This window comes from Colias philodice, chromosome 6, assembly GCF_061535455.1.
Source record: "Colias philodice isolate Cphi_HAF_F1 chromosome 6, ilColPhil1 Martin Lab GWU primary, whole genome shotgun sequence".
Classification (NCBI taxonomy): domain Eukaryota; kingdom Metazoa; phylum Arthropoda; class Insecta; order Lepidoptera; family Pieridae; genus Colias; species Colias philodice.
Window position 1 is genome coordinate 8256337 of NC_143091.1, and position 14149 is coordinate 8270485.

Below are 14149 nucleotides of genomic sequence, written 5' to 3' on the forward strand. Positions count from 1 at the left end.
AGCAGAGTCGTGAGGAACAATGGCCGTTGAAGGTTCGAACAGTAATAGCATCCTGCGATCCTAGCTGCGGCCGAGAGACCGGACGTCGAACCCGGGACACGACGCGCCTTCGCACTTCTAACACGTACTCGTACAATGCACTTATAATTTTATGTTTAAAACGATACGCCACGTCAGCGATTACCCTGTTTTTTTTCTGCATTACATTCGTACATAATACAATTACAGCCACATACAAATTTAATAATATTTTCATTTATTCTTATGCGAGCGCAATAATACCATCCTGTTATTTGGATGCAAATAAAAATTGATGGTCACTTTTTGTTGTGGACTTTTTGTGTGATTATAAATGAAGGATAAGTTCATTGTACCCTTGAGCTATAATAGTCGTTGTAGAGACCTATCTTTCTGCAGATATTTATGAGTTAGAGCCGCAGAATAAAATAGACCGAATCATTAAAATAATATCATTTATTACTTTGTTCACTAGGAACTAAAATTGAGCAAATTATTCCTTATACATAATGCGAATTGATTTATAAAATTACATGTAAATTACTCTTTAAACCCGATTTAAGGACTTATAACATTAAGTTCTATCAAATCGTTTTTAAAACTTCTAATATAGGGAAACAAGAGCGTTATGTTGACTTAACTTAAAATAGAGATGCTGTCGTTTCCTCATATTGAAGAATTTATAAAATGACTAAAGATTACTGCTCCAAGTAATGTTGAGAAATGGCATTCAAAATAAATTGGAACATAGTAGGGTTAATCCAACTTAATCCTGATGGCGTCTCTGACGGGTCCACACTCCTTGCTTTTCTACCGACGGTTCTCTCCAGGAAATAGTCGTCGTATTCCATGGTGTAGTCAGGCAATATAGGGTTGAATTTTGCGTAGTAAATAGCAGAAAAGCACGCGTACAACAGAAGGGCTGCAGTAAATAACTGAAATTGAAAATTATTAAATTACTATTATTATTTAGGTAAAATGGGTATTAATTAACATTGTATTGTTATTATTATACTCTACATGTTTATCAATGCGTTAAAATAATGTTACATATTCAATGTAATATACATAATATAATTGTTAGATCATACAATTAATTAATAATTGTTTATGAATCGGGAATGCAATTTATACATGCTTTTGATGATTTCATTAATAATACATGTCACGTTTTATTAAATATTCCACACATTGACTTAATTGGACATTGGAATATACCATACCTGTATAATAACAGATTATAAATCAGTACGTATGCTATACTTCATTATATTACGAGATAAGTAACATTATTTATAAAGTGTTTGATATAAATACAACCAAGCAGTTAACGTTGGGATCGATAACCGATTGCGAATAAATTTAAGAAAAAAACCATCGATTAAATATAAATTTACAATCAGTTTTCTATGTTTACAACTTGATAAGAAAACAACCGCAACATCGATTAATTAAAGACAATTCGCATTAACTACCGTTATTGTTCATTAACAATCAAAGCGGAAATGTAGGTACTACTATATACTATAATACTCTTGAATTATATGTGTTTATTTTTTGTCAGTAACAGATGGTTTACAGGCTTTATGGGAAGTTCAATAGCACGACCTGCACGCTCGCAGGCCGCAGCCTGCCACCGAAATATCACGGAGTACAACATAATAGCTCCTTTGACTTCTAACTCAATAAAGATGCGGTTAGCACGCCGCACAAATAATAATAAGGAAATAATATATGGACGTGATGGTTACGCAGCGTCTTGAAACAATAAAAGCTTTTTTGCAATTTGTCGATCCTAATACGAATATGTAATGAAGAATTTTATATTTAGAAAGCATTGAAATTATAAAACAGTTCAAATAATTTAATAAATTTTATGGGAAATTGAAAACGAACTGGGAAGATAGTTTGAAAATCTAAAGTGGATAAATACCATTTAGGTAGGGTAGGTATGTGAAATTAAAAATTACATGAACAGCTCAATTTATGAACATATTCATGAAAATTATTTCATAATTTTAGCTTATTAATAGTACGATTATGAAATTGTTATTGTATTGAATAAGAAAAATCAAATTCAAGGAAAGATTATGCAAATAATATTTGGTTGTATAAACAACAATGACTACTGCAGGTGCTCTTGTAACTAAATCCAAAAGGAAGACATGAAGATTACCATTATAATCCACTCAACAATAAGAAGAGACAAAAAATCCGGAACCATTGAAGTAAGAAGCACTTAAATTATGACCGTGAAAATAATATCACGATGGCTGACAACATCTCAATTGACGACGTGTTTCGATAACTACACCGTCATAACATATTATAATTCATGTAACGTGGGAATTCTATGTAATAACGACAATATGAAGTCACAATTGCTTTGTCCTCTGTCATAAGTGTCTCGAAGACGCAGTAAACAGGTAAATAGACAATAATAGCGCAAACAAGGCCCTAGGCAAAGCAATATTTCGCCCTGTGTGATGTGTTCATGTTGCGTGAGGCCATCAACACGAAGTGTGTCAATGTTATGAGTTTAGTTCGTCGCTAACTTTCGGTTGGACAGCGGGATCTTTGTTTTTGCAATCAGTAATTAACAACAATAATTTTTCGCTACGATGCGCTACAATGCGTTAGAGGTCATATCAATTTGTAACAATAACTTTGGCCTGCGACAAAGGATTCCGTTTAAAGCATTATCTCCAAAATGACATTATTAAATTTTACAAATGTGATCTCTCAATAGAGACAATTCCACCTTGGTTAAGTTGAACACTAATACATAAAAGCCTACAAGACTACTTGATAAGTCTATTTCTTAAGATATTAATAATAAAAAATCAATCGAAACTCACTTGAAACACGCTCCAAAATTTGAAAGAACCTTCATTGATGATCCAGTCATAGTATCCAGCCCACGGGTCGGTGTATCTGCCCTGTTTCATGGGTTTTGGCGTAGTCGTCGTTTCGATGTCGTGGTGGTAATGGTGGTCATGGTGCTCGTCGTAGTAGTCCTCAAAGCCTCTTCCACTGACAGCCGTGCCATTACTCGGCTTTCTGCGTCTGAGCTGAAAATTTATTTTGAAGTAATATCTTCTTTAGCGGCGTTGAGCACTTTTTCTGTAATGGGTATAAAATCTTAAACTCGCGTCAGGACACGTGACCTGATCGATAAAGCGTAAGACGGATGGAGAGTAGACAGCTATACTATACTTTTACTATTCTCTACTACGCGCGTTTTCACTTCTGCCAGCATTCCCAGAGTGCGACCCGTCTTTTTTTAAAGTTATTACACAATTTTCTGGCACACGGGTTTAACGTTAGTTCTTTAATTCTCCCGCCACTGCACATTAAGAGAGTAAAGCTAGCAAATTATTAGAAATAGAATTATTTTTAAATCATAATAAAATTAAAATATTTTGTGTAACAGAACATTGGCTTAAACAATGTCAGTTGTTAATAAATATTGATAATTATAAATTAAAAAGTATATACTTTAGGACAAATGCTATTCATGGAGGTTCTCTTATTTTTGTACACAATAGTTTAAAATGCAAGGAACGAACTGACATTGTTAGCCTTTCTGTAGAACGCACCATTGAACTGTCCTGTGTTGAGCTTGAGCGTTACATTATTGTTTGCGTATACAGACCTCCTTCCAGTGACTATAATTTGTTTGAGACAGTCATGGAAGAAATATTAAAGCGTTTAGGCAGGAGTAAAAAGAAGGTAATAGTATGTGGTGATTTTAATATTGATTTACTTTCACACACACAAACGGCAACACGAATAGTTAATTTGTTTCATTCATTTAATCTGTATAAACTTTTTGATGAACCCACACGAATAACACCTACTTCTGCAACTTGTATTGATAATATATACTGTGATTGCAAATGTTTAGAAAAATATATTCTCAACACGCTAACTTCGGATCACTGTGGCCAGAAAGTAGTTTTTGAATGGGATTGCATACCTACAATTAAAAGAATTAATGTTAGGCCTATAACTAGGAAAGGCATTCATACATTCAGAAATAATATTGATAATAAACTGCCTGACCTGAATGATCAATCCTTTCATAAAAATCCTTGTGAAATGTTTACAAATCTTTTTAAGTTCATTCATAGTGAATATGAAAAAATATTTAAAATTAAATCTTTAACTATTACCAAGGATTTACCATTCAGCCAATGGGCAACTCCTAGTATACACAGATGCAGGAACGTTCTTTACGAGTTATATGGTATGAAACAATATAACAAAGACTTGTCATTTCTTAGTTATGTTAGAAATTATTCAAAAACATTTAAAAAAGTTTGTCTCACTGCCAAGAGTTTGTATGTCAGAGATAAAATACGCAACTCTGACAATAAAGTTAAAACGGTTTGGACAATTATTAATGGTGAATTGGGCAAAAGCCAATCGAATGATAGTACCATAAAACTTGTCAATTCTGGTAGGGTCATTGACAAAAGTGCTGATGTTGCGCTTGCTTTTGAAGATTTCTTTAGTAATATCCCTGCTAGTATAACTAAGAATTTAAATTCGTCTTCAGCGCTTGCAGAGTCTTTATTGAGGGATCATGTTGCTGAGTGTAACAAATTATTTGAATTGCGACACGTGACTGCTGATGAAATTGTTAAAACTTTTAAAACATTAAATTTAAAAAAAACATGTGATCTCTGGGGTATGTCTGTAAATTTAGTAAATAATATCATAGAAAACATTGCCAATCAACTGGCGTTTATATTTAATCAGTGTTGTGACTGTGGTATATTCCCTGATTTACTAAAATTTAGCAAAGTTATTCCTTTATTTAAAAGTGGTGACCAAGAAGACAGTAATAACTATAGGCCAATTTCCATATTACCAACTTTGAGCAAAGTCTTCGAGAAACTAATTTTAAACCAATTAAGTAGTCATTTTGCATCAAATGGTTTACTGCACGCCAAACAGTATGGTTTCACAAAGGGGCGCTCTACCACTGATGCCGGAGTAGCTCTTTTGTCACATATATACAAAGCATGGGAAAATTCAAAGAATGCTTTGGGGATATTCTGTGACCTTTCTAAGGCTTTTGACTGTGTAGAACATTCCACTCTATTACGGAAACTAAATTTTTATGGTATCAAAGGTTTAGCTCAGGATCTCATAGCTTCATATCTTCAGAACAGGGTACAAACCGTTGTCGTTAATGGAGAGAAATCTCGCGGTGCGCCGATTAACATAGGTGTTCCGCAGGGATCTATCTTAGGACCGTTTTTGTTCTTAGTGTATATTAATGACCTACCTTATTATTTGGAGGATATGTGTGAAATAGTACTGTTTGCAGATGACACCTCATTAATTTTTAATGTGGATAGACATGACACAAATGTTGACGAAGTAAACTCTGCTCTTTTACGCATATCCAATTGGTTTAATACTAATAATTTACTATTAAATACAAAAAAAACAAATTGTGTAGAATTTATCCTCCCAAATGTAAAAAAGGTGAAAAGGAATATTATTTTAAACGGGGAGGTATTATACCCTGTGGAATCGACTGTTTTTCTTGGTTTGACATTAGATGAGAAGCTTCAATGGGGGGCCCATGTTACCACCACCGCTGCTAAGCTCAGCTCAGCTGCATATGCAGTTAGAAGAATAAGGCATCTCACCGATGAAGAAACGGCTAGATTGGTTTACTTTAGCTACTTTCATAGCATAATGTCCTATGGAATTCTGCTATGGGGCAGGGCTGCAGATATAGAAACTATATTTATATTACAGAAAAGAGCCATACGCTCTATATATAATTTGCGTGCTCGAGACTCACTAAGAGATCTCTTTAAGAATACTGGTATCCTTACTGTACCGTCGCAGTATATATTTAATAATATTTTATATGTACACAATAACGCTTACTTACACACAAAAGTCGGAGATAGACATTGTTATGACACAAGAAACAGAAATAAAATTGAAATGCCATTTTTCCGGCTAGCTAAAGTTAAAAATTCATTTATGGGTCAAGGTATACGCTTTTACAACAGAATTCCTCATAATATTAAAGAGTTTAGTTGTTCTAAATTTAAAACTTATATAAAAAATGTACTAGTTCAGAGAGCCTATTACAGTATTAAGGAATATATGGACGATAAAAACCCATGGAGGGTTGTCGCGTAAAAACCACAGGACAGTTCTTTGGCATATTATGTTAATATAATTATTATGATGTTACATATGTAATTTGTAAAATTGTAAAACTGATATGATTAAAAAGAGCAACTATGGAGTTTCTTGCCGATTCTTCTCCGTAGATACTGCTTTCCGAATCGGTGGTAAATGTTAAAAATATGTACCTAATGACGTTTCAAAAGTGCTTCTAGAAGAAGTCTAATTGAATAAATAAATGTTTGAGTTTGAGTTTGAGTTTAAAAAAGAGCATAGTAGAGCTAACTCTTTGTGAAGTTGCCTATGCATTACAGAGTTTACAGAAGTGTCGAAACATTTATCAAAAAATTTCCAGCTCGAATACGGGAAAAACTATGCTCCTTTTCGAAAAAGAAAGTTTTTAGGATTACAATATGCGTTCAGAATACTAATAACTTATGTACATTCAAGTCTCCCAAACCACAAAATGGACAAAGAAGTTAATTCATTAAATTGTAAGATAACACAAATCCTATGCACGAAACGCAAACAAGTCGACAGCATCTTGCAAAGTGCCACAACTATTTATACAAACAGGAATGTCTAAACTGGACAATTAGCGCCAAAGACACCTGGTCACCTACTTCAAGTGGTCCCGTTAAGATGACCTGGTTTTCACTTAACGAATTCTATTGTTACACTATATTATTGAACATATTGAATAAATAGTATCATTATCAGAATTCTATACCTATTATAATATTTGAAAAATATAATAATGGTATGTGCAAGACATGATTAATAATAACTTATTCGTGTTTCTTTGCTCATTACTGACACGTGGCAAATTACTAAATAATATAAAATTGTTTGTCCCTATTTCAATTGTTTGGTTTAAATAGGTTTACAAATAAGTTGAATTTGAAAATGAATCAACGTTACAGCATTACATCCGAAAGATTAATGATGCAAAAAAATCGTATAATTAGGACGATTCTCGGCTTATTTCTGTAATATTCACTAAAAACATACAAAAGAGTCTAATAATAATGAATTCTAATCAACTTCGTATCGATTATTGCCTATTCTATCATATTGTTATGAAACACAATATTTTCATTTAAAAACTGCACATACATCGAGTTAGGTACCTGTTTTAGCCCTACATAGAGATAAATAGACAAGATAAACTAACAAGATTATACAGTATACACCCTATCGGATCGAAGTTTGCATCGGAGCTTAATAATAGATAGATTCTCATTCTTTTATTCATTTATGACTTACCTTATTAATAACTGATGAACTTGTATTATTAGCAATAATCGGTGTGGTCTCCGCTTTCTTCTTATTAATATTCCTGACTATATCCAGGGCTGTCCTTAACGCTGTAAGTATCAACTCTGATGGAGGCATCCCTGACGATGCCGGTTCTTCACTTGGCGCTGATGGTGCATCCTCGACGTCACCGCTGTAATTATTTACGTATAATCCTAATGAAATAGTTGTATTGAATCGATGAACGAAAGCTTTAGTTGTTAAGACTGTATATTAACACAATGTATATAAGCTTTAAATATAATTATTAAGTTATTTATTACGCTTATTTTAAAACTCTACATAGGTACCTAATAGAATCAAATTAAAATGAGTAGGTATGTAGTCGAACATTAAAATTGATCAATTAATATATTTATTTCCGAATAAAATAAATAAAACAAATTAATGTTTTTATGGTATGTTTATGTTAACTTCACACGCTATCTACAGTAGCTGTACAACACGAAAGCTCACCAAAAGCATTATATTTTGTAGTAATATGATAGCCCAAAAATGAACTTGTATTACTATCAAGTCTTCAAATTCAAAATATAACCAAATAAAATAACTTACTGCAAGGGTATGTACTTGTATTTCGCGTAGGGCGGCGTGTAGGGCGTAGCGGTGTCGTAGTGCGCGCTCGCACCTGTCGCCCAAAACGCGAAACATATCGCACCGACCAACACTAAACCGTGGAAGGACATCACTAATATATTCTTAGCCATAGTCTTTTTTTATTTCAAATTTATTATGTATCAATGTGTACAGCTAGGTGATGTCAAACAGACTGACTTCTTGAAAATGATACATCTCACTTAACGCAAAGGGAGCACGCATGAAATAGATTCTGCAAACAATGTCGTGTTGCTGTCAAGTGGCTTGTAAATTTAATTTGCGTGTTCCTAACGTCTAGTAAAATTTCTTTGACTAGTATGTGGTACTTACTTTGCTTGTGTGGATTTAATATTAAGTTATTCATTTATACAGGAAATTGGTTTAATGATTGCATACACAAGCAACGACCTTATCGCTAAAAAACAATGGAGTCATACTCCATTCTTTTGTCGCTTTTTCGAAAGAAAAAGCGGCTTTTGATAGTTTCTCGCTTACTTCGTTCAACAAATATATCAATAAAAATATATTTTACTACGTTATAAAAAGGCGATGGTCTCTTTTATAGAGAAATGGCTCAATCGAACCTAGCCATAGTCCACGATATTCAGTTATCGTTCAGGATCTAATTGTAATAATTTACAAGGCGACGGTAAATTTCTTATGTCTGGATACTTATCACTTTATGTGGGCGGATTATTGAGTTTCTACATTTTTACTTTTTAATATAGCACACCTGTGACAAACGGATCAAATCTTATGAATGAATCTTGAAACTTGTTCTAGTTTTGCAATTTTAGTGTTGTTGGTTCAATTTTGATATCTAACTAGCTCAGGCGCAGTACGTACTACCAGTATTTAATAATTATATTAAACCACTAATGGCTAAACCTTATTTAAATCATCTGTAAATAGTTACCTAATTAAGCGTGGTGTAGGTCAGATATGTAATCTTAAGTTAATGGTATTGCTTACACACTTTTTATGAGATATTAAAGTAATCATGCCAAATCTATTACCGATTACTATTCACATATTCACTATTGTTATGTATTTTTTTTTTATTCTTTATTTATATTGTTATGTATTACAAAACATAAATATTACCATATTTGTCTATGATATTACTAATATAGTTTCCATATTTATTCAGACAGCAAGGATCAATAATAGGCTAAATGAGAACCTTTCTAAGAAGTAGTTAGTTTTTTTTTCACAAGTTCGATGCGTATAACAACACCTAAATGAACCTAGGGCCTCTTGGTTCTACTAAAAGAATTCAGTATCAAATTATACTAGTTTATATAAGCTCGTAGCATTAAATCTATGGTATTAAGCAGGATCATAACAATACAAAAGTGTGATATTCGTATAGTGTGTTTTATGCTCTATCAGGATATGAACATCTTTTATTAATTTGGGCTAATCTAACGACAATTATTGAGGCAATCGACCATCAATCAACTTTTAGGATAATACTAGGAATAGCTTCTGACTGTCACTGTGTACTCTAGATTAATCGGTAATATACAAATCATACAACCCTTCTTGAAATTTTGATAAAAGCTCAATGATGAACTATGCTATATACCCAGAGTAAAGTATTATACAAATAGTGGCAAAAATTTTATCTTCCATAGACTTGAATATGTATGTGTTGTTAAAATTTTAATTTTATAATTATTTTACGATGTCACATTACTTATATGAAATCGACATGAGCTGCAACCAGAAATGCTCCTATTCAGTGTTTCTACACGAATACGCAATGCTTCCTTATAATTTCTAATAATGAAAAGATTATTGCTAAGATTAATTTATATGCACAATTAGTATTTTCAGTACGCGTGGTAATGTTCATCAGGAAGTTTAGGTCGAAGTCGAATTAAAATAAATCATCATCATCATCATCAGCCCATATACGTTCCCACTCCTGGGACACATTCCTCCTATGAGGGTACAGGCCATAATCCACCACGCTGGCCAAGTGCGGGTTGGCGGATGACACATATCGTCGAACTTTTGATTCTTCGATATGTCGGATTCCTCACGATGTTTTCCTTCACCGTTCGAGCAGTGGTGATGTTACAACATGCGCAGATAAATTGAAAAATCAATTTATTTCCTGCGCGCTCGCCCGGTCTCGAACCCCGGACTTATCGATTCGAAGTCCGAGGTCTCACCACTGAGCCACCACTGCTCTAAAAAAAATAAGATTTAAATCCATACTAATATTATAAATGCGAAAGTAACTCTGTCTGTCTGTCTGTTACTCAATCACGCCTTAACTACTGAACCAATTTGCATGAAATTTGGTATAGAGATATTTTGATACCCGAGAAAGGACATAGGATAGGTTTTATCCCGGAAATCCTACGGGAACGGGTTTTTCTTTGAAAACGCGGGCGAAGCCGCGGGCGGAAAGCTAGTAAATAATAAGATGTATATTTAATATTTATTTATTGATTGCTCTACATTTTATTTTATTTTTTTTTTTATATTTATCATTTAAAAGATGTACACTAGTAACGATTTAATTATAAGTAGGTAACTATATAGGTACCTATCTGTATAAGAATTTAAACCATCAAAGACTGGAAATGAACGAATTGAATGGACTACAGTTTGTGCTCCAAGCTGTCTTATTACAAAATAAGTTTATGTTCATGTGTAATCTGATAATAATTGTATAAAATGCATCGGCATTTTATACATTAATAATTTAAATTAATAATTTAAAGGAATCTGGTGAAATGAGTTTTATAATCACAAAGGTGCTATATTTGTGTTACACCATACCTTCCATTTAATCAAATAATTAAATTTTCAAATAATTCTTTAAAAATATTTTTTTTTACCTACTAATCAAATTTATACATCCAATTTTACAATTTAAAAAGATTGTTGTGAAAACTTACAAAAGCTTAAATTTGTTTAAAAAGCATAAGCCATAAGGCAATTTAACATTACATATAGTATAAACCAGGAAACTGCTTGCTTTACACTCGACTACAATTTTTGGTTGTATTGGAGTGTGAAATTATTTATAAAAATATCAACAATCTATTTCATTTTCATTTTCGTATAAAGGTATAAAATGAAAACAAAACATTTATGTAAAACTCTATTTATTGACGTTGAGTAAATGAACAAATATTCAAAAGAATCATTTTGTTTTAAATATGTCCAGATCGCAACATCATATTGTATTCATAACCTAAAATTCAATATTTTTATATACACTTAATTATCCCACATGGAAATATTTTTTTAAATAAATTATTCAAGCTTTTTCTTTGTATTCATGTATTTTTCTGCGGCAGTTGCGATCGCGTGGGTTACTTTTCCAGCCATTTCATGAAGATTTTCGTTAGAAAGAAATTCGTCCACAGATCTCTTCGAGAAGAATGAGGCAGTTGTGTCGTTCGGTCTCCAACTGTTAGGATAGACAATTTTATGACGAAGGACTGCTTTTATTACTAAAGCTCCTACGTACACAATAAAATAAGCACTAAAATACAGTGGTAAGTAGTACAATTTTTTTCCTAAGTAGTAGTAACTGAATCTGTTCACTCTTGGCATTTCTGTAGTGGTAGGTTCTGGATGGTGATGATGATGATGGTAATCGTGATCATGATCATCAAAATCATGATGTAATTTGAAATCTCCAGGGAAATCACTTGGAAACCCATGAAAGTCGGATGGTGGTCCATAAGAATCTGGTTTCATGTCTGGTGGAGGCATCATACCAGCACCTTTAACATCACCACCACTGTCATCCCCCATATGTCCGTGATGCTTATTGAATATTAACTCTGGGTAATCTGAGTCATGATGTTCCGGTGGAGAATCGTCATGGCTGTAACTGGGACCTGAGTCAGAAGAACCATAACTTGGTGGTGAATCATATTCTTTAGTCGGTGCCTGAGGTCCTGAACTAGGTTTGCTGTAATCATATCCTTGAAAATCTGGCATATCATCCATTGACATAGGCGCATCGTTGCTTGGCATCGGTGGTCTATCATATGAGTAACCCTTAAATGGTTTGCTTTCTGGTGCTATAGTTGGTAAAAATTGTGGAGGCGATGGTGCAGATGGGGGTTTATAACGGTATCCAAGATCCATTGACGGTCCGTCATTGCTGCTTGGACCTGAATATGAATCGATTGAGTCGCTTGGTGGGGTATCAATAGGCAGTGAAGGCACGGGTGCTGGTGGAGAAGCAGGAATTTTTGCTGGCGGTGATGGAGCATCAAAATCAGGCCCAGAAGGTGCATAAGGTGGGAAAGACTCATAGTTGGTTGGTGTTGGAAAATCATTTCCTTTAGGTGGTGGTGGTGGTGGAGGAGGTACTAAATTGGCCGTGGCTTTTGGGGGTGAATAAACTGGAGGTGCTGGTTTTGATGCTTTACTACCATAAGCTGGAAAATAAGGCTGTGCTGGGTTGTAACGATCAACGGGTTGATTATTGGGAACAGGTTGATTTATAGTTACGGAACCAATGTCCTGAGCTTCCCCTCGTACGGGATTTTTCAAATCAAAGAAGTTATCTAAGTTGCTGTACAAATTATTTCCTTTTTTACTATTCGACAAAACATCTAATATTGGCTTCTTCAAAGATTTCATTTGGAATGGTTTCAAATTAATGTAGGGAAATCGAATGTTTTGTTCGGTACGGATAGCTCTGGATTCATTTTCAGCTGCGCTTCCAGGATTAGTAGCAAATCTAAAAGGAATAAAAAATTTGTAATTTAGTAATCAAACTTTAATCGACATATTATAAAAATTATTTATATTATGTTAATTAACTTTATTTACACAATTGGCTGTAATTATTTACACAATTATAATCTATATAGAATACTAGGTTTCCGCCCGCGGCTCGTGGGATTTCCGGGATTGCGTCATTTTACCGGGATAAAAAGTAGCCTATGTCCTTTCTCGGGTATCAAAATATCTCCATACCAAATTTCATGAAAATTGGTTCAGTAGTTTAGGCGTGATTGAGTAACAGACAGACAGAGTTACTTTCGCATTTATAATATTAGTATGGATTACAAAATATACGTACCCGGGCAAAGCGAAGTTGTCATCTATTTTCACTTCTTCATGGTTATCAATATTCTTGTCGTCACTTTCCTTTTCGTTATGATTATCGCTTTTTTCTGGATCATTTTCATTGGCATTATTAGATGTATCAACAAAGACTTCGTCCCAATCGCCAGAATGTTGATTAAATTTCTCATTGTCAATAATATGCCAGATATTTTCCACGTTTATAGGTGAAGATGTCGTCGTGGTTGTAGATGTTGTCGTCGCCACAGTTATAGGTCTTTTTGTGGTCGGCATATATTCAGGAACAGAAGCTTCATTGTAAAAGTTTTCATCCATGGAAAAATAATTATTGTTATTATTTTTAGGCTTTGGGGTCTCATTCTTTTCTTCTAATTTTGTAACTGGCAATCCATAATTAACAATTCGTGTAACTCTTTCAGTTTCTTCATCGGGAACATAAATTGGCTGTTGTGTTGTAGAAGTCGATGGTGCAATTCTTTCTTTTTCCAATAATTTCTTTATCGATTTCTTCATGCTTCCATCCGACTCGAATTCCGCAAATATTAAATCAGGCGTCTCCACTTTTGGTGTTGTTGTAGTAGTAATAGTAGTAGTGGTTGCGTTATTTTCTTCAGAGTCCATTCTGCGCATCCAATTATGATAATAGAATGGAGCTGAATTGGCACTATTCACTTGGAATGGTCGTGGTGACGGCGTGACAACATAGACTCGAGGGCCGGGAAAACTTAGAGCATGAACATTTATTTTTAAAATATACACTAAGAAAATCGTAAGTATCTTTACAGTTAACATTTCAACTGATTATAACTACAATTTTCATTTAATATTCGCGGCTGCGAGCGCTCAGCTCGAGGATCGATTCGTAAATGTACAATAAAATGAAACGTACTCATATGCAATATACTAGGAATTGTCAACTCTGAAATAAACTGTGATAATTGTTAGCGGTACTTTAGTAAGTGGAACGCCTGAAGCATGAGAT

General features: G+C 33.8%; 3 protein-coding genes across 4 annotated transcripts in view; all 3 read right to left on the reverse strand.

The window, feature by feature from the left end:
- LOC149487874 (uncharacterized) overlaps nt 1-14149 on the reverse strand; it is a 64373-nt gene that overhangs the window by 32389 nt on the left and 17835 nt on the right. The window lies entirely within an intron of this gene.
- LOC149487876 (uncharacterized) lies at nt 457-8257 on the reverse strand. 2 transcript variants are annotated; one of them, XM_089695904.1, is made up of 4 exons: nt 8068-8257; nt 7447-7630; nt 2877-3089; nt 457-953 (listed from the first exon to the last, which is right to left on the reverse strand). In XM_089695904.1, exons 1-4 carry the CDS (start codon nt 8202-8204, stop codon nt 717-719), a joined length of 771 nt encoding a protein of 256 aa, XP_089552030.1. In that variant the 5' UTR covers nt 8205-8257; the 3' UTR covers nt 457-716. The 2 variants fall into 2 exon arrangements, with proteins under 2 accessions (XP_089552030.1, XP_089552029.1); XM_089695903.1 differs by having other exon boundaries at nt 8053-8257.
- On the reverse strand, nt 11203-14015 carry LOC149487877 (uncharacterized). Its single transcript, XM_089696580.1, has 2 exons — nt 13163-14015; nt 11203-12817 (listed from the first exon to the last, which is right to left on the reverse strand). The coding sequence occupies exons 1-2, from the start codon at nt 13957-13959 to the stop codon at nt 11371-11373; spliced, it is 2244 nt and encodes a 747-aa protein (XP_089552706.1). The 5' UTR covers nt 13960-14015; the 3' UTR covers nt 11203-11370.